The 22,644-nt window shown below is 34.4% G+C and overlaps 1 protein-coding gene across 1 annotated transcript; it reads right to left on the bottom strand.

Annotated features, from left to right (window-relative positions):
• Positions 1-587: 587 nt before the first annotated feature.
• Positions 588-4,369, bottom strand: LOC145028397 (beta-fructofuranosidase, soluble isoenzyme I-like). Its single transcript, XM_078977081.1, has 7 exons — positions 3,953-4,369; positions 3,391-3,399; positions 1,902-2,761; positions 1,617-1,781; positions 1,300-1,535; positions 1,100-1,187; positions 588-974 (listed from the first exon to the last, which is right to left on the bottom strand). Exons 1-7 carry the CDS (start codon positions 4,302-4,304, stop codon positions 768-770), a joined length of 1,917 nt encoding a protein of 638 aa, XP_078833207.1. The 5' UTR covers positions 4,305-4,369; the 3' UTR covers positions 588-767.
• Between the last annotated feature and the right edge of the window lie 18,275 nt (positions 4,370-22,644).

Genomic DNA, 22,644 nt, shown 5'->3' with positions numbered 1-22,644 from the left:
TGATTTGTTATCATCAATGTTATTTAAGTGTAATGGGATTACTTTGTTGACTAAAAATGATCTTGATAAATATTAAACAAGTAAGGAAGGTGTGGAGTACACACTTGTTTAAGTTTGATCAAGTATCAAAGTACACTGTCATTTAAGGTCGAAACCCCTGAACGAACGGGGGTCCGGGGGCAGCGCCCCTGGGAGCGGGGTCCAAGGGGCAGAGCCCCTGGCTGGGATCGAAAATCCAAATTTTGAATATTTGACCCTGTATTGACTTTGCATTAATCCTTATACCAAACCCGGATTTATAACAGTTTTGACTGTTGAGAAAACTGTTATATGACAGTTTTGACAGTTTTTCAGACAAGGAATGTATATAACCAATTTTAGTCAGTTTTCTGGTACTCACGAAAATTACACCATCTCATTCTCTCTTTCTTTCTCTTTGATTTTATCTGAGTCTTATCCAATTGAGGATTTGGGAGTACCACCCAAATACTTCGATTTGAAAGTGATTATCACGATTCTCAGATTTCCAAGTGCCACTAAACCATATTTCTAACAAACTATGAATATAAAATGACGACACGAAGACAGGAATGAAATTTGAATTTATAATCTCACAAATAAAGTACTCCAACCAACCATAACAAGCTACCATAATGCCCCCCATTAAGCCGGAATCGATAATCATGCTATTATATTTTACAATAATAACATATAATACAAATAGAGGGGCACGCAAGGAGGGGACTTAAACCAATTCTAATTAATAATCAAGAACTCCACCCAGAAAGAGGGAAAGGATCGAGTTGTGCTTCCCCCATTTTCCAGATCTTGATAGATGCCTTCACGCTGATTCCGGTGGCGTTGTTGAACAAAAATAGCTTAGCAGCGCCGTAGATTGCCTTCGTCGGATACACTCTTGATGTCACCACCGTTCTTCCACCTTGTGCGAACCCCTCCACTATCGAATGATCCACCTGTAAGTAAAATCAAATTGAATCAGTAGGGTGTAATTCAGATCATTTGAATTTTGAATCGAGATCGACGAATCATCAACAGTTGCAAAAATTTGGTACTTAAATAACCGGAGTTGATCACGTACCAGTAACCTCATGTTGTATTTTTCGCCTTCAAGAACAGGAACACTGCTTCCGTATACCCATTTTCCTATGCTTTTATCCTTCGATGATCTGCATTAGTAGATGTATGTACGTATATATTCAGAACTCAATCAACGGCTGACATATGCGTTTTGGTTACTAAACTTTGAACTTAAATAAAAAAACGAAATCTATTAGAAACCTTGATTCATCAGCACAGAAGTAAGTTTTTGAGGTTCCATCGGTGTCCTTTGCAATATAGAAATACACCGGAAGTTGCTCGGAGCGGTTGGCGTCCGCCAGAACCACAACTCCAAATGGGCCCAACACACCCCTCCCGACTGAACCCTCGCTAGTCGTACAGTTGAACAAAACATCGGCTTCAAGCGTTGATTCTAACATCTTTTCATCAATTTCAAATGTCGCACTTATATCCAACTGCATTCAGAGAAATTTAATGTTATTTTTTTTACATACAAAAGAAAAATGCTACAAAAGATGAAAATATTATGAAATTACCTGTGTGGCTGTGCCAATCTCGAGGGGAATGAGTGATCCGGGTCGGAGCTCCACATCTTTGAATTCATCGTATTTTTTAGATCTCAGTTTTTCCACTTCCTCAATTGGCCATTGAATCAAATTGGTTCCCGTTTGCGTGTCCAAAACAATAGACCTTGGAATATTCTATAACATTAAAACCAAAATAAATTATAATTAAAAAGAAAAAAAAAAGAAAAAGAATCCGTAATATCTAAATTACGGAAACTTAACCATTTATTCGTTATTTAATCGAAAGTTACGTACCAAAATGTTAGCCCATCCTTTTAAAAGGTCGTCTTTAGGGGGGTCGGTTTCACCGACATAACCCCAAAGCACCCTTCTCTTTTTATGTTGATCATAAAAAGTTTTAGAAGCATAAAACTTTCCATAATCATATCTTAGTCCTATTCCAACGTCGTTTTCAGGGTCATCTGGGTACCATTTATCGTTTACAGGGTCAAAACTCCCAATCGCATACCAATCATGTCGATCTTCATCGCCACTTTGTTTCAAAATGTATTTAACATCAGGCCCGTTATCCTTCATTTCCAACCCGTTCGTGTGCGTCGTGGACACCGGATACAAATCCACACATTCCCACATACCAGTATGGGGAACAGCGTGAAGCACCTCCTCGTTCAGCACAAAGTGCGTAAAATTAGTAGTACGGTAAACCAATGCACAACCGATAGTCTGGTTATGCTTGGACCCCATTACCATTCTCCATTCCCCATCGGGACCCATCCATAATGTCGATGGGTCCCGAAAATCCTTGTATCCTACCCCAGGTGGTGGGAACAAAATAGGATTTCCTTCGTATTTTTTCCATTCCAAAAGGAGTGGATCTGATGAATTGACGGCGTATGCTAAGCACTGTAGTTGGGAGAGATCGTAAGCATTGCCGGTGTAGAGCATGATGACCTGGCCGTTGGGTAGGACGGTGGCGGACCCGGTCATGACACCTTCAATGTCGTACCAGTGGTCCGGGACCATTGCGAAGGGTAGATGGAACCAGTTGATCATGTCTCTTGATATTGAGTGGCCCCATGTGATATTGCCCCAGATGGCAGATTCCGGGTTGTACTGGTAGAAGAGATGGTACCATCCCATGTGATACATTGGGCCTGCGTCACAGTCAATCACAACCACTTACTACTTTTGGAAACATTCCAAAGGTTTTAACATTTTTTCCGTACAATTATTGTATACGTCATAATCACCATTCACCGTTCACTAACAACAACAATAATTACTTTTCCAAAAGTTTTATTTAAAAAATAACTTATATTCATGAAATTCCCACTAGACAACTGTCGACAGAAATTTAAACGTTAAATATCTCTGTTATTTATAAAGATTTTTACAGAAAGATACCAATGCTAAAATATCATACGCTCCTTGTTTGACATCTTGTAACAAGTTGCCAATTTCTTAAGTCATGCTCAATGCTCATTGATCCGAAGATCTAAAGTTTATACTTTATACCAGTCATATTAATTAACAAATGCTTTGCATGAAAAATGATGACGATGTTATATGAACACTTTTAAAAACTAGCCTTTCAATACATGTGATCCAACATAATGGGTATTTGTATTATATTTTATTAAAGATTGTATATCGACTTTGTCAGTGTCATAATTCATATCAGATAGTGATTTAGTCTTTTTAATAATTAAAATAAAAGTAATAATGAAATCAGCTCCACATATGAATAAAAAAACATAAATTAAGGGCAGGCGTTAATGCTTACCATCAGGGTCTAAAAGCCGGGATCGCCAATGTCATCAACAATATATCGCCACCATTACAAAACAAAAGGAAAAGAAAGAATTTGCATCAGTTTACAGAAACCTTAGAACACATTAATTAAAGAAACGTAATGTAAATACTTAATAGATACAAGTTTTGCTCGAAACATGTCCAACTAATTTGATTAAAGAAAGGCCAATATAACATTAAATGTTGGACTAATTCGCCAACGAAAACCACAAACGTTTAGTTTAACTGTTTTATTCATTTAACAATCAACTACGACACTATTTAAGTGAAATAATAACGAAATTCATTATGAACCCAGATAAATACCGATAGTTTATTGTTTCTTACAAAAATGGTCCTCAAAACGATTAAAAACTAGCTTGTAAAAATTAGTGATTAGTGAAAAGAAATTGCTAAAACAAGTTTCGTACTTTTCTTTCAAAAACCAACTCTCGTAAAACTATTTTTCAACATTTTACAAAAAAAAAAAAAGGGCTTACGAGATTCTTAAAAGTCATTTAATCGAATTATAAATATTTATATTAAGTTTATACCGCTGATGAAGTTCTTATCGGGCTGAAAATGGTAAGCTGAGCGTTGCCACTCAACCTCGGCATTCGATTCCAACTGTATGGCAATTCCTTTCAGCTCAACCTCCGGCAACGGATATGCGAACGTGGTGGCGGAGGAGTATTTATCTTCGCCGTGAAGGATGTCTACCGCCGATATTTGTTGTGATTGGTTTTGGATTACAGCAACCAGAGCAAAGATTATAAGGAAGGAAACGGGGATCCTGAAATGGACGTTAATCAGGGATAGACGCCGACCCACCGGAGATCCGGCGAGATGGTGGCGGGTTTGAGGTTCATCGTGGAGGATGAGACGGGTGGTGGTGGAGGAAGCCATGTGGTGTTGATCTCGCTCAACTACCCACACTATAGTGTGTTATAGAGTGTGAGTTTAGAGGTATGATAAATGGAGCTTTTATAGACATTTTAATCCAGATACCTCCACATACGTAACTGTGACACCTTGTTTCGGAGTCTGAAACAGGGTTATTTGAACCGGCAAAAAAGAATCTTAACCGGACCGACCCAAACTATTTGCTTTTAAATTAAATCATGAAGCGAAAATTATATATAAAAAAATCATAATAGATCTTATAATTGAAAATATATATAAACCTTAACTTTATGATTATAATTCAACTTATACAAATATAATATTTTATACTTTTTAAAAACTATTAAAGCGTTCCTTCAAGGCTTAAACAATTAGAAAAAAAAATAACATACTTTGATGATGGCATATTGAATCTTGGTCTGGTCTCGTGAGTCAAACATACCCCGCATTGCCAATGGGTGGAGCATAGGTCGTCAAATCTACAAATAAATATGGATTATAAATATATAATTAAATTATTACTATATGTACCCAAAAAATAAAATAAATAAAAATAGGAAATGATTTTATATATATATATATATATATATATATATATATATATATATATATATATATATATATATATATATATATATATATATACACACACACACGATGATTCGGTTCAGCTAGTCCCAGATATCTAAATAAAAAAAACCGAAACCGACCTGTATGTACCCGATTTTTTTGATTTCATATTGATCTGATCGGTTCGGTTTTTCGGTTTTGTTAGACACTGTAACACCCGTAGATCCGGGCTAGTCAATTTAGAGACGATAAGCATCAAAAATGATTTTTTTATGGAAGACTATTTACAAGGAGTAATCTTAACTAAGTTGTAGTATATGTTACAAGGATTCCGTACATATATAGAATGCCGAAATCCGAGTTATAACGAAGAAGTTATTACATGTCAAAGTTTCGCGACAAAACCGTCACGACACAGCGCGACGTAAATAGTGAATTTACGATAGAGCGATATTTGGATTTAGAAATCTAAACAAAAGTCGTAGAATACGTTAAACCGAGAGCGTGCATGTAAAGAACGCCCAAATCTGACTTAGTATAAGGAAGTTATGATTTTTCGAAGTTTCGACTTAGCAGTGTACAACCCGAAGTTTGAATATGAGATCAAGCGATATTTAGCCGAAACAATCTAAACGAGAATTGAAGATCTTGTCGATTGTAGTCCAACGGTGAAAAGACAGACAAAAATGGACGACAGATGAAGAAGTTACGAGTTTATAACGGAGTTTTCCTATTCCGGCCTACTAAAAATAATATATAAATAATATAATAAAAAATAAATTCAAAGTTAGCCGAAGAAGTCTAAATAAAAGTTGTACATCTTGTTTTTACCTACGTGTCGATATAAAGAACGTCGAAAACGTAGTTGGTATGCGAAAGTTATGAATTTCTGAAGTTCGGGGCGCGAAACCCCAAAACTGACAGAGTTCACGACGTGAATACATTGTTCACGACTTGAACTCAGTATTTATGACTTCTAGAGCCTGACAGACGCAACTTGCGATGACGAATGCAATGACGACTGAACTCACGACGTGAATATTTGAGATTCACGACGTGAATCCATAAAATCAGCCCTATAAATAGAAATCGAAGGGCAGACGATTTAGGTTGCTACTTTATCACTCTCTCACTCCCGATACTCTCTCTAAGCCCTATTTTAACCCCCCGAAGCCCCGGTATTATCAAAAGACACGAAGCAAGTCCCGAAGTTCCGAAGATCCCGAGAAGAAAAGAGTTTCCGAGCCAAAGCTGTACCCGCGAGAGGCCCGGTGTGTGAAGAGATCACAGTTTCACCGAAGAATACTACTTCTACATGTCATAGTGTTGCTCGATCATCTTCTGATCAAGTGAGTATATAGTCCCTTTCATAACACGATTTTAATACAAGTATTGTTTGAATGTATTAAGTATATGTTTTGTGTGAGTGTGTAGTCACTTTCTTCTAACACATAAATATGAAGTATTTGTTATGAAATATGTGCCATGTGTTTATACAAGTATGGCAATTTCGCTTTTTTAGGTTTCTAATTTCTCCATTTTTGAGACTGAAAAAAGCCAACATAACCCTAGTTCTTTCTTTCTTTCTTGATTATCTCAATTTTTTTTTAATGTCGGTTTGTTGAGATTAAAAAAACGATTTAAAAAGAAGCAAACGTAAATGATTTCAATAGGATCTAGCTGATTAGAGAAAGTTTCAAAAACTCTTATGCTTAAAGAATATCATATCATGAAACTTCTAACCAAAAAAATTATATATACACTAAAGTCCCAATATTTTCAACGAGTTGACAAAAAAGTCCTAAACTTTATTTTTTGACAGTAAAGTCCTAATTGACGATTTGACAAGAAACTCCTAAACTTTATTTTGTTGACAAAAAAATCCTAATTACCGGCTAACCGAGAAAAAATGGTAAAAGTGTCAGAAACTGCCAGTAATCTGGACTTTAGTGTCAAAAAAAAAAAAATTTAAAATTTTTTATCAAATCGATGAAAATATTAGAAATTTACTATATATCCCCATTAAGAAAAGACTTTATTGGTGATTCTTAACATATTTACGCGGAATGTGATTTTTTCAAATGGCCAATTTGTAAGGAATATGAGTAAGAAATAATTGAAATTTGTGGTTCCCAAGATGTACCATTTACATAGACAATCTCTAATAATAGTTTGTAATAGTATATTACATTTACATGGATAATCTCTAAGAATATTTTGTATTACATGGATAATCTCTAAGAATATTTTGTATTAGTATGGTATTAAGTAATAATTTTAATTACATTTACATAGACATTCTTTTAGAATTGTATGTAATATTATGATATTAAATAAGAAAAACATGAATCTAAAAATGTTGTTAACCGTAATAGATTCTTAAAGAAAATTTGTTTGATATTACTTGTAATTGATGGGTCCCAAGTATTTTACGTTGACGTTACATGTAAAATATCTAAGAATAGTTTGTTATAATATATATTATGGAAGTATTAGTTATACCACATCGTCGATTATGTATCGAATAATAAACCGGAACATGTGAAGGTAAAATAGCATAACTTTGTTTTAAAAATAATTATGTATTGAATGACAGACCAAAACAGGTAAAGGTAAAATAGCTAAACAAACGATAAAGTACTTAGTTACTTATAACAACATAAATATCAATTCCTCATATCATGAACAGTCAACTGATTGCAAATCCTACAAAACATCTTTCTTTCCACAAGTGCATTTCTTTCAACAACACATTCTCATACGTGGTTTCACACATCCTTGAGTCATAATATAATGGGGATATTATGGGGTTCCTCTATATCCAAAACCAACTTTGGATGCACTGCTTTCTTGTGTCCCATGCAATGCTTTAAAAATCACTCATTAAGAATATCTTTCATCCTCTTCAATAGAATGATATATATATATATATATATATATATATATATATATATATATATATATATATATATATATATATATATATATATATATATATATATATATATAAAAGCCATATTAATTTTTATGTTTAATCTAAAAGAATGTCATGTTCAAACTGAAACCACTACAAAACAAATTCTTTTATTCTGTTCATTTGAACATACAATACATTGACTATTAATATAAATTGATAAGTACAACTATTTAAATTAATTATGAAAAATCTTGTAGAATGTATAAATATAAATTTTTCAAAATTCTGTAAGAATATATGATTCTTTAAGAACATATTTGCCTATTCACAAATCAGAAAAAAAAAAATTGTTATCAATATTGTTTTCTCGTCACTGAAAGTTTCATATCGTTTAAAACCCATGATGATTTATGAATGATAATGTCGACCATTCTTTAAGAATTTCATATAACGATGGCATGAGACAATAACCATGAAAAAACCCAGTTCAAATTCGCATAATGTGAAAGATATAAACGGAAAAAAAAACAAAGAAAATCATACCTTTGTTGCAAACTGAAATCAAACAAATCCCTCACCTATATAGGTGTTGATTTCATCATCGACGAGACCCATTCTCACAACAAATTTGAAATGGGTGTGTATGATAGCTTCAAACAAACTACAACAAAAATTGATTAATAAAGGAGGCATGCAATAAAGATTACGATCTGAAACCTAAGTAAACTGATCTGATACGTAATTAAACTATGGAAAATATACGATCATTTGAAACGTTCAAATTGCTTCCATATATACAAATATTTTAATTTAGATAATAAAAAAGAAAATGTCGATCATACCCATGGGAGATCAATCGTTGAAGTTTGGTCATACAATCACACAGTAATTAGGTTTCATATATGAACCTAACTTTCTCTCTTTCTCCCTCTCATATATATATATATATATATATATATATATATATATATATATATATATATATATATATATATATATATATATATATATATATATGTGTGTGTGTGTGTGTATGACATCCCCTAATTTACGGTCATTTTTTTTTAATTTTATTTATGCTTATTTAAAAATCAAATTACCCTTTTTGAAAAGTAGTATTGCGGGATTTGTTCACAGAAAACATGATAAACATATTATTTATATAGGGTTTTTAACCCACAATAATATAATTATTATGTTTAATCATCAAACAAATAACCCAACTTTTCAGCCCTATTATCTTCTTTATTCTTATAGATCTACCCTAAGAATCATCTATCCTTCAGTCATTCATTCCTAAGGATTGTCCTAAGGAATAGGCACGAAGTCCATCGCTGCCATGGTTTATCTAAGAGGCACTAAGTTCATATCTGCGAATGTTATATGATAGGCACTAAGTCCGTAGTTGCTAATGTCCATCTATAGGGCACTAAATCCATAACTTCCAACGTTCATTTGTATGACACTAAGTCCATAGCTGCCAATGTTCATCTATAAGGCACTAAGTCCATAGTTGTTAGGGTTTTTAGAGTACATATGGTGAACACATCGTTCATAACACCTACATGTTGCGAGCTTGCTAGCGTTCCACTAGACTTTCTAGAATAGTCTATGGTTGACATCTATTCTCTGCTAGATGACTGAATCATCACTTGGGTCAAGGTTTCTCATCATTTTTCACCTCTCGTCATCTATATCATCTTTCATTTCTCATCATTCATCTACCCATTTTTACCCAATATATTTATAGGTATAAAAATACATATACCATTTAAATCAAGTGAAAACCTGTATAAATCGTTAATCCAACATAGATATCGAGAACACAGATAATATGAACACATAACATGCAATTTATATTGAATACTTCATATCTATGTTTAAGATGAAAGTAAATATGCACTCACTTATCATTAGATTTTAGTCTAATATTTATTGCGACTAGTCATTAGTCTAGAATTATGAGCGATATTGTTTTATAAGTATTAAACAATATTTTTCAATTGCTATGTATAGACAGGGGCCAGACATGAAAGACTGGACGGCAGGACCATTTTGGTATTATAGCACTTCTGAAATCCAACAATCCTATGTGGCCCTTCTAACTAGATTCCTCGTACCGCGAGTAGTTAAAAGATAATATAATGACACTTTGTATATTTTATAATACTTAGCCCATATATTGTTTATAGGCGCATAATATCGATAATGTACCTAAAAATAAGTTATATTTAAAGTAGGGTAACCATAACTTACTTACAAGGGAGTTTAGCGAAGAACTGGGCTCTACACGGGCAGAACTCCTGAGCCGGAAGCTCTTCTTCTTAGAGCCTTCTGGCTCTCTAGGACTTTCCTCTAGTACTTAGGAGTTACTAGGGATTAAGAGGGGTTTAGAGAGGTGTTTGAGAGAGAAAGAAGAGTGATGGTGTGAAGCAAAATGAGGAAACTCGCATGGGGAGACATGGAGATTGCTGGACCGCACATGTAAGACTGCTAGGCGTAATGCAGCTACATGGGGTGTACACGAAGGCCAGTTATCAGCATCCGAATGCGAGACCGTAGAGAACACACAAGGGCTAGGATTTTGCCACGTCACCCTCCTCGCAACAACATAGTCCTGACTTCTAACTTTTGTAACTTTCGCATACAAGCTCCATTTTTGAGTTTCTTTATATCCACGCGTTGGTGGCGACGTACTCTACAACTTTCATTTAGAATCCCTCGGCGAAAAATCAGTCAATCTAAAATTTGAATTTTGGGATGCGCACTGCTATGCCAAATCTTATAAAAATCATAACTTCCACATACAAAGTCAGATTTGGACGTTCTTTTTATGCACGCACTCGGTGTAACGTATACTACAACTTTCATTTAGATCGCTAAGGCTAAGAAGTATTTTATCATAAACTCACTTTTACGATTCCCGGTGTCGTGTCGGTTATGCCGCAAATCTTCGATGGGTCATAACTTCTTCGTTATAACTCGGATTTCAGCTTTTTTTTATTTGTACGGAAACCGTGTGACATATACTATAACTTAGTTAAGATTATTTATTCTAAATAATATTCCATAAAAAAGTCATTTTTGATGCTTATTGTCTCTAAACTGACTAGCCCAAATCTGTGGACGTTACAATTATCTCCCTCTTAAGATGATTACGACACGGAATCGTCAACGAAACAGAGCTTGTATAATGACTCCATATGTTGTCTTTTCATCCTAGGTGATAACCGAAACTCTTATGTCCTTTCAAATGAGTATCTAACTCTTGGACTTCTTGACCACTAGCAGTGCTCAATTTTACACCCAATTTTCATACTATGTTGTACTTTCAATCATAACCTTCGAGTTACAAAATTGATCCTTATTGGATACTCCTGCTCCTTCCTAAACAGACTTAACTTAAGAGAAGTTCTTTACTTCGATTATGTTAACAGACCGATGGGTCATGTTCCAATGACCTCTTATTGTATGATTCAACACTTAGACTCAGTTCTTTTGAGTCAGATTCTAGAATGGAAGTTTCCTTCCTTCATGTTCTAATGTGATATAATCACATTCTAGCATGTAGCACTTCCAGCTACAAGCTCTTATAATGAACATGGTACTTCTATTGATCGCTTCGACTATCTTTTACTTCAATTGTCTTGGTTAAGTAAAATGCTACATTCATCTTGGTTCTCTGAACCACGTAACATACTGATCTTAGTCGGAATCGATTTTATATGACCACTATGGTCGGAATAATAATCATCTTCTTAGGCATTATCGAAACGATGGTAATGACATACATGAATCAAAGAGAATCAATTACTAGCACCTTGGTAACCTTGTGACTTTCCCTGATCCAAGTGCAAGTCCGATGCTTCCAGTAGTATAGGCCTCTACTACCTTTCACACTTACTCATACTCATCCCAAGTATTGTCTCGCAGTTTTTCCAAGTCACCATACAAGAATTTCACATAGCAACTTAACACACCAAATAACAAAACCAAGGTTTATAGTATTTCTTGAAACGATTACATAGATGTTCAAGTTTATCCTACACCATGCCTATTATATTAGGCTACACCACATGATACTATATAGCTACTTTATTGATCCTTACTTATAATCTATTGCGTTTTCACCTGCTTCACCACGGATCATCTGGAATACTCTTGCCTTTGGCTTTAGCGGTGCATTTTGGCTTTCAACTTCGTTCTTCCTTGGCAGTTCTTCGAAATATGCCCACTGTCACACCCCAAAACCGGAACGGCGGAAACGTTCTGGGGTGGATGACGTCATGTCAAGTATCACAACGCATGCATTATAGTAATCAAAGTACAACAAAACATTGCATTAATAGTAATAGTTTAACATGGTTACATTAATACATCAAAGTAATACAAATAATCGAATAGATACAGCGCAGTACTAAGCTATCTTCACCAACAGCTCCGAGATGTACCTGTCTAATGCTAACCTGAGAATACAAGTTATTTGAAAAGCGAGTATCAGCATTTTTACAAATGCTGGTGAGTTCATAAGTATTTAGTGACATATCATTCAAATAACTTCATAAAGTAATAGTTTAAGTGTGTACAGTGTATTAGAGTTCTTTCCAGAAAATCCTATATTTTCTTTAATCAAAGCAGCCTTCTACCAAGACTAGACAGTGTTATGTGGTAAAAAGTGGTTTTCCCTTAATCGCTATCATTATCAAAATGCTGAATTTGATTATTAAAGAAAGCATGAGATGACAGGGAAACAACATATGCCTCCGCAGTGAGGACTGCTGACTAAGGCAAAGGAATCATAGACTCCAGGAGAGTATCGAACGAACGACATGCCTGGCTCAGTCTAACAAATAGAGACACAGACCCCAGAAGGTACCAAATGAAAGGTACAACTGGTAAGGCCCAAAACAGTGAATACAGACCGCAGGCAATATCAAATGAAAGATACGTCTAGCCAGGTCTAAAACAGTGAATACAGTGGATACGGACCCCAGACAACATCAAATGAGAGATACGTCTTGTAGGGTCAAAACAGAGGAGACAGACCCCAGACAGTATCAAATGAAAGATACGTCTTGTAAGGTCAAAACAGAGGAGGCAGACCCCATAAAATATCAAATGAAAGATACGTCTTGTAGGGTCAAAACAGTGTGACTCTGAAAATGAATTACCAGCATACAGTGTAAATTGCTGGCGAAATACCATTACCTTAAGGCCATGAATTATAAGGTAACCCAGGATACTCGTAACCATACTAACCGACACTAGAGTACCAGACGCCCTACAAGTCGTGGACTGTAACTAGCAGTCAGGATGTGGGGGTGTCAATCCCGTATAGATCTATACACACAATGTCCGTTCTCCCTACGGGAGACTTTGGTTACCAACTAGACGACGGAGAAGGCCGTGTCCCTAATATGCATCCCAAATAGTGGGTAATGACTTCCAAACAGTGGGTAGTGGGTTTCTAATGTAAGTGTTGACCTAGAGGTAGAGACTCTTAACTGAATTGACTGAAGCAAACCCGTATATCTATGCTTGTGTACATAATATATAACTAATGAATCGAACGACCTTCGGATGGACATCCGATCCCACCAGACCACATCTCAACGAAGAAAAGGAAATAGGGCGGACAAGCCTTCCTAAGTCCTTCAATCATTATTTATATGCATCTATACAAGCACAAACATACATCTAACTACGCTTGAGTGTGTATCAAGTGGTATCATACAGTGAAGTATAAGTGTACGGTGGAACATCTGAGTCATGAAGTATAAGCGTACAGAGTGGGATAATCGAATCATGAAGTATATGTGTACCAAGTGTAAGTGTATCACGAAGTGGAAACGACGATAAGTGAAGTAAGGGCGTCTATTAAGTATAAGCGACTACAAGTATAAGCGAAATAGAGACAATACCAAGTATAAACGCATCACAAAGTGAAAGCGTTATTGAGTATGAGTTTAAAAAAATAAGTATAAGTGAAGCAGCAGTAACTAACAAGTAAAAGTATACATGAAAACCTTGGAAAAACCTTTATACTCAGGAAAATCGCATTTGTATTCTTTGGTAAATTAAGTGTGAAAACCTTTAGAAATCTTTGGGAATCTTTCATAAATCGGTTTGAAAATGGAACTTTGATAAAGCAATAAAAGTAAGAACTTGAACAAGTGAAAACCCTTTTTAAAGCCATTTATAGTGTCCTACTCGGTAAAACAGTGTACAATGGTAAAATCTTGTGCATGCGGGTTATCAATCACATGTGATTGATATGATAACTGGCATGTTTAACTTGTATTCCCCCCTATAAAACATGTTAAAACATTTAAAAGGTTCATTCAAGGGTATGAACTCACCTGGTGTAAGTAGGTCTGACGAAGGTGCCGTTTGGGCGTTCGGTGTCACGTAAGGACTTGAACACACACAATGACCTATTTAACATATGATAACATATGTTCATACACAATTAGTATATTTAATACTAATTAAACAAATATACGCGCTCACAGGAGCGGAAAACACTTTGGTTAAGTGTTTGGGTGTCCTGGGTAGCGTTTAAGGGTGTATATGGCTAAGGAATGGAGTTTACTCTCCAAGAGTAAACCCTTAATACCTAGTTTACGGCCCAGGGACTACTCACCATGAGTTTACGGCCGTAAACTCATGGTGAGTGTGTTCTAGGGTGCTAAAGTGTCTCATATCAATTGTGGAATTTTGCTAAACTCAAATATCAAGTGTGTGAATGGGTTTAAAGCACCTATATGGACCAACTTGGAGTTTGTGGCCCTAATCAAGGGAGTTTACGGCCGTAAACTCCTAGGGACATATTCCTTGGGTGTTTTAAGGCTTCTACTTGCTCATGGAATTATCCTAAGTCCAAAACCATAAAGTGTGAATGAGTTTAAGCATGAAATGGCCCCTTTGAGGATTTTACGGCCATAAGCAAGGGAGCTTATGGCCGTAAGCTCCTATACCCTCTTTCTTTTGGTGTATTTAGGGCTTAAATGGTAGTGGGTAATTTCCTAAGCATTTGGATAATAGTCTAAGGCCATTTGGGGGACAAAATTAATGTTTTGGGAATGTTTAAGGGTGTTTACGGCCCTGGTACATGTCTGGGCTGTAAACTCCTTTTGACCCTTCATTTTGTTGTGTTTAATTGGTCCAAACCCCAAATACTAAGTCCCTTAATTATGAATGAAGCCCTAGGGTGGTTTGGGAGTGTTTTTGGGGCATTTTGACATGGTTTAGAGGGGTTTACGGCCTAAGCATGTGCTTGGGCCGTAAACTCTCTTTTATGCCCTAAATCATTGTGTTTTGATGTTTAAATACTCCTAGGTTAGATCTTCAATTAGTTTCCAAGCTTAAGGGTGAGTTTAAAGGCAAGTTTGGCATCATTTTAGGGGTTTACGGCCCTCGAGTGTTCTTGGGCCGTAAACTCCTTATTCCTTGCCTTCTTGGATGATTTTTGGGGTATAACTACACCTAGTAATGTTTAGCACAAGCTAGGGTAAGTGGACTTACAATTTGGAAGCGTTTGGTTGCGGATTCGAGGCGAAAACGGGTCTAGAGAGAGAGTATAGAGAGAGTGTGTAAAAAGTCTCCAATGGACTCCACTCATCCTTATATAGGGTTCCGAGTCGGGGCTCAGTGGGATTTTACCCGATACTGCCGTTAAACGGGGCTTTTGGTCGCACCCGATTTAGTGGTTGTAACAATAAAACTTAACATTTTCCATTTAAATGGAAATGTGTGTTATGTGTTTTTATTTCCTTTTATCATGACTTAACGGCATATTAATGTGAACCAATGGAATGTTTATTAAATTGACGCCCTCTAATTAACGGAACTTTTATACACTGGAATATTTCATTAATGGTAACGGGGAAAATGTAACGGGACAACTTTGGTTGTCACACCCACCATCTCCGCATTCGTAACACTTCCTATTCTCGAATGTACAATCTCTAGAATAGTGTCCGGTGCTACTACACTTATAGCAAGTCACTTCTCCATCGCACCTTCCGAAGTGCTTCTTCTTGAACTTCTAACATCGCTTGGTTCCACCACTACATCTATACTTTTGGTTGTCCAGGTTGGACTTCGTGAATCTTCCTTTCTTATAAGATCTCGAGGATACCTCCATCTTCCTCTTTTCTCCTGCCTTATCATTTTCTAGACCCTTTTCTCTTATCTGGGTCTCTACATTCTTAGCTGCTTAAACAAATGTCTTCAAAGTAGTTGCCATTTTTACTGTTGCACCAAAGTCTACTGGTAGTCTATTAGCAAACCTATCTATTTTGGAGAGTTCAGTAGGCACCAAGTAGGGGAATAGCTTCATCTTTTCAGTGAATGCGGTGACGTACTCATCAATACTCATCTTCCCTTTCTTCAGGTTTTGAAACTCGTTGTTTAGGTCTATCAGATATATCTCTGAGTAGTGTTGCATTTTCAACTGCCCTAGGAATGCTTCCCAAGACATCTGCAATTGCAACTTTTAAATACCATCTCCATCTCGGAGATCCAGTCCATGATCTCTACTAGATTGGGCTCCTAGAAAGACTTGGTGGCTTGGCACCCAAAAATTTCATATACATACGCCCGTCCTTGTCAATCCCTCTGTCTGAGACGTTCCTCCTAACCACTCGGGGTTCAACTTGACTTACAGTATGGATGTAATTTCCCTCCTTTGACAGTTCTTCATTCAGTTCAAGCTGCACAATCGGCACAGTAGGTTTATCTCTATTAAGCAACATTTATCTCATCTCCTCCCTTTCTTCGGCCATCATAGCCTGAATCATTGCTTGGACTCCTGTCATCATGATTGGCTCGGGTGCAGCTACTACTTATGGTTAACGCTCAATCACTTGTGGTTGTTGGTTTCCATTAGCATTTCCTAATCCACTTCGAGTTCTGACCATGTCGATCTATACACCAAATCAAACATTCGGTGTACAGTGACGAGAATTAAGATAGAGAATGCTTTATTTACGATAGACGTATAAATATCATTATCATTTCAAAAAGTTACATGCCATACTTAATACCGTAATTAAATGTTTAGAAATATGAACACATAAAATTTCCAGATCCAGTTGTTCACCACTCATCGATCCGATCAAATAATAGCATATAAGGCATTTTTATAGCTATAAAATAATTCATTTAGCACATAAAAGCAATTTAGGCGTCTTTCCTAAAATAAGCTATCGCTCGTGTCTAAAATATAGTAGACACTCATCTCACAATCATCGCTTAGCATTTCTAAGTTGAAGTCTAGAAATAAATCCTTATTCCTAGTCCGCTTAAACTAATGCTCTGATACCAACTGTGACATCCCCAAATTTACGGACATTTTTTTTATTTATGCTTATTTAAAAATTAGAGTACCCTTTTTGAAAAGTTGTATTGCGGAATTTGTTCCCAGAAAACATGATAAATATATTATCAAAGCATTACCGAAGAAATGTATTTTGTTTATATTAAAACTTTGGGATGTTATTGTCAATACAGCAATATAAGCATAAATGATTATATTGCCACCACCAGTACCACCACCTCTAACACCAGCCGACCCCACCATTGTCACCTTCGTCACTTATACCGCCGCCACCTCTGTCACCACCACCTATTCTGCTGTCAACTGTCATAATTATATATGATTACTCAGTCTGAGAAGAGACATATATGTATAATCATATTTGATTATACCTCTCTACCATATAATCATTTATGATTTGACATACCCCTCTGATGCCGTTATGTTGTGCATTAGAGCGACAAATGAGAAATATGTGGTTGAGATTGAATCTCAAAATATTACTTTTTTTAAATCTCAAGTGAAACATCCCTCCCCCCCCCCCCCCCCCCCCCCAATATATATATATATATATATATATATATATATACACACACACACACACACACACACATACACACACTCTCTCTATATGGGAGTAGTTTAAATAAGAACCACAAAAGATTAAGAATCGTAAGAACCCCATTTTATAAGTAAATTTGTACACAATATTTATTTAACATGATAAAATCCAAATTTTTTTGTATTTTTGGTACATAAAAAGGCAAAATTGTAATTTTTCCAGATTAATATTTTCATTCATACATCGATTCATATTTTAACATAAAAATTCTACAAAATACTAAATTTAATATAGTCAATTCATAGTTTAGTATACAAAATTCACAATTCAATACAATTATAACATCACTAATTTACTAATTTAGGAGAGTCAAACCCAAACTCTAGCACTACCATGAACTACCACATGTCAGCACCAACCATCTATGTCAACGTCGTAACAATCATTCATTTCAAAGCAAATTTGTTTATAAAATCATGCATTGTTAGCTTAAATACTATATTCACAGTTTAATAAACATATTAATTCATTAATTTAGAGTTTAATGCAACAATTGTAAAAACTGATACATTCTCACATATTTAGTTTACAAAAAGATACTCACAAGAAAATTAATACAAATATTCATATTTTAACATAAAATTCATGAAAATAAAATCACAATTTAATACAATCAATTCAAAACTTAACACAGTCAATACACAAAACTAACAACTTAATATATTAAATTGACAATTTAATACAAAAAAACTACACATTCACATCCATATTCTATACATAGTACTTGTATTTATACCTCCAGATATGTGGGTTAGTGTTTCTTTCAAATCTTAATTTATATAATATTCACAATTTAAAATTTACATGTTATTCAAAATTAGAGAAAATAAATTCTCTATATACTGCTTCTTTCATCTTATATTTTAGAAGCAAGAATAAAATTCATAAAAAAATTAACAGCCTAATATACTCAATTCACAACTTAATACATTGAATTCACAATATAACTCACAAATTCACAGTTTAATAAAATATATTTACAGGTTAAAAATTACATCTAATGATTTTTGGAGTGTGGGGGTTGTATTAGGTAACAGTTCACACACTCATCACAATTCACAACTTAAAAAACCTAAATTCACATTACTTGAGAAAACATTAATATAATAAAAACACGTTTGAATTCACATTAAAACTTATAAAAATTCATACATATAGTGCTTAAAACTTAAAAAAAATTCATTTAATCACAACTAAAGCTTATGAAAAAAATTCTTGCACTCACAAATTAATACTTGCACCAACCATCTATGTAAAAATGAATGGTTCTTACAATTCTTAATTTTTGGAGGTTCTTATTTGAGATACTAATTCAAAACTTAATTAAATATTGCAAACAATTTCACAACTTAATGTCTATAAAATCAGAATTCATAGTATAATACACACTTCAAACACTAATTCACAGCTTAACACAAAATTTTAAACACTTATTCATAACTTAAAAACTTACAAATCTCGTTGAGGCTTTTCATCAAACACCTTGTGTGCATATTGTTTTCAGACCTGGTGTGATTTACAGATCTGAGATTGTCATGTTCCTTAAAATCTCCGAATATTCAAGATTAGAGGCGAGGAGATGGCGATGGTGGAAGAGATCTGATACGATGGTGGTACCACCGGTGGCCAACATGAAATGTGTCATACATACAAGATCGATGCTTGACATTACACCAAACAAATCAGATTTGACCAAATCTAACCAAATCTGAAAAATTGGTATGTTTTTGCTTCAGATCTAAAAGGTTGATGACAGTTGGTGACTTTTCCGGCATCTTTGGCTTCAAATATGAAAGGTTGAGGGAGGCGACATGACGTTTTCTGGTGCTTTAGAGAGGTTAGAAGTCGGAAATGAAGCACAACTCACAGATCTGAAGTAATATAAAGATGATGTCGATGTTGAGGGTAGATCTTAATGCGGATGTTCTAGATTTGAAGTTAACGACTCCAGATCTGATGTTTGACGGTCACTGGTTGCGAGATCGACGTCGATGGCAAGAGGTGATCGGAGACAAAAAAAATTGGTAGGAGAAGAAGCAAATCTTGAGGAATCAAAGTCGAACCAGATATGGATGGAGAAGGTTTTGTTGGATCCACGCCACTCACTAGATTTGGTCGATCTGGCCTCATCGTTCCTAGATTTGTCCTTTGGTGCGTCAAATGGTCGACAACGATTCACATTAGTAGCGGCTCCAGGGATTCAGATTTAAGATATCTCGGCGTATGGTGGTCATTTTCGCGGGTTTCTCTCTAGATCTGAGATATTCCGACAACTTAGGTCTTGATCTGAAGTAGTCAGAAACGAAGCATATATGGAAGAATCAAAGATGAAGCAGATCCAGAAGGCGACAATATAGATATGGTGTGTGGTGGTCGTCTTTGCCGGTTTTTTCTCTAGATCTGAGATATTCCGACGATTTAGATCAACATCTGGAAAGTTAAATTTCACGAAGATTTGAGAAAAATGGAATAGAAGGTGGTTGGTGTTGCTGGTGTTGATTTGACGTCGTCAGTAGCTGTAGTGAAAGGGACGTTGACAGAGGTGATGTCCATAGTAAGGTCGCCGTCGGCGATGGTGGTGGTCATCAGATGTGGCTGAAGGAGGTGAAATGATATGTTTTTGTTTCTTGGAGAATATTGACAGAAATGATGTCAGATCTAAATAAATAAAATGTGTTTTTTTAAAAGACAAATAGATAATGTAAAAATGAATGGTTCTTACAGTTCTTAATTTTTGGAGGTTCTTATTTGAGATACTAATTCAAAACTTAATTAAATATTGCAAAAAATTTCACAATTTAATATCTATAAAATCAGAATTCATAGTATAATACACACTTCAAACACTAATTCACAGCTTAACACAAAAATTTATACACTTATTCATAACTTAAAAACTTACAAATCTCGTTGAGGCTTTTCATCAAACACCCTGTGTGCATATTGTTTTCAGATCTGATGTGATTTACAAATCTGAGATTGTCATGTTCCTTAAAGTCTCCGAACCTTTACCCACTATATATATATATATATATATATATATATATATATATATATATATATATATATATATATATGTAGAGAGAGAGAGAGAGAGTGTGAGTGTGAGTTTGTGTGTGTGAACGTCACTCTTGAACGTCTTCTTAAACCAATTTCATTTGTGACATAGATGTGTTAGTGATTACCTATTATAATATAGACTATGGTATATGAATTATGAAGTTGTCAAATATTTGTTATCTTCAAAGATGAATATTACCATACTCCAAAACGAACATGCTTGAAGTAAACCATACCAAATGTCCACTGTCTTTGATCACATGAATTATAAAGTAGTTAAATGTATGTTATTTCGTGATTTTGGTAATTTGCAGTATATATTTTGATGTTATCGATAATTTTTTGTAAGTTACTATAGATATAATTTTATAAGTTTTAAAAAATTCAATAAATTTAACGAACATCGACTCCGGTTCCGACATTTTAAGAACCGTCGGTTCCGATCCTGGTTCCGGTTGCAGATAAATAAAGTGGGTACCTACTTGCGCCTATCCCTATGTAAAAGTGATGGATTTACCAACATAATGTGGTTGTGGTGATGAGGTAACAACGATGTGATACCGACCACATTTATGGTTAGTAATGGATACTCAATAATTCTTTAATGAATTATACGGCTATTTTGTACAGTTTTTTGTTTGTTATGGCTAAGCCAAAAGAGTTTGACTTGATGTATTAGATTGCGAGAAATTAAATATTCACCTACATTTAATCTTTATTTTGGGTTCGTATTATGAATAGAATGTTTAAACTTAATCCGGTCAGATGGTTTTAAACATCTTATTATTTGATGTAATAGTTGCATGCTGCTATTTTTATAATAAAATATGTTTGTTGTAAAAAAGAAATTTATGTTTTATTTAGTTACGATCGTTGAATTTTTTTTTTTTTTTATTATTATTATTATGTATCATCATATTAGGCATCCTAATTAATGTCTTGTTAATTGTCAAGCTATTGATTCTTAATTTTAAATATAAAATTTTTAACGTTAATTACATTAAATTAATAACATTAAAATAAAAATAAAAATAAAATTAATATAGATTATAAGGTTACATATTTATTTAAATCAACAATTATAATTTTATATAACTAAAAAATATCTTTTATTAATAATTTATTTAAAATAATTAATTAATAATTTTAAAATTTTATTATAAAAATTTAACTAATTTTATAATTATCATTCTAACAGCTTATAAAGTAGTTTTAATATTATTTAATATTCAATTTCACAAGACAAGAATCCAATTGTATATTTAATGAAAATAATATCCTTGCGATTTCTTTATATAAAAGAAGTAGATCTTTTGTAGTAGTTGAGAAGCATTCAACGGTGGTAATTTTTCCATATTTTTCATTTATTTTTCTTGACACTTTATTTATCGGTTGTTTACTTCTTTATGATTATAGTACTTATTGCTAGAAGGTATAATTTTGTTTATTTCGTCGTTTTATTTGATAAAGACAATTCGATAAAAGTGTCAAATGTTACGATGTTACAACCAACGCCTCCCACGTTCAAGTTACAAGATTTATAGCTAAGAAAAAAAATAAACAAAAAATAGGGAATAAAATAATCAAAAAGTAAACTATGCTATATTGTAAATAAAAAAGAGTTAGGCATACATAACTCAGGTTCAAACAGATTTTTCTGCTGAATAGACTGAAAAGACTGTTTGATTTACACAAAAAATTGGTCTTTCCCGATAAAATATGTCTTTCCCAAAAATCTCCAAAATCATATTTTTCTGGCTGAATGGGTTGGAAAAACAATTACACACCAAACTCCGTCTCTTTGTTTCTTTATTGGATTATTAATTTTTTAAATAACTTTTTTAAAATTTATTTT

This window comes from Lactuca saligna, chromosome 2, assembly GCF_052625555.1.
Source record: "Lactuca saligna cultivar CGN05327 chromosome 2, ASM5262555v1, whole genome shotgun sequence".
Taxonomy (NCBI): domain Eukaryota; kingdom Viridiplantae; phylum Streptophyta; class Magnoliopsida; order Asterales; family Asteraceae; genus Lactuca; species Lactuca saligna.
The sequence above is the reverse complement of the archived record's forward strand: the minus strand, read 5'-3'. Positions and strand labels throughout refer to the sequence as shown.

Excerpts from the sequence above, each read along its gene's own strand:
- LOC145028397 (XM_078977081.1), bottom strand. The coding sequence starts at position 4,304 with ATGGCTTCCTCCACCACCACCCGTCTCATCCTCCACGATGAACCTCAA. Across the intron at positions 1,782-1,901 it reads AAGGATGGGCTAACATTTTG|AATATTCCAAGGTCTATTGT; the intron begins GTACGTAACTTT and ends TTAATGTTATAG. Across the intron at positions 975-1,099 it reads AATACAACATGAGGTTACTG|GTGGATCATTCGATAGTGGA; the intron begins GTACGTGATCAA and ends TTTTACTTACAG.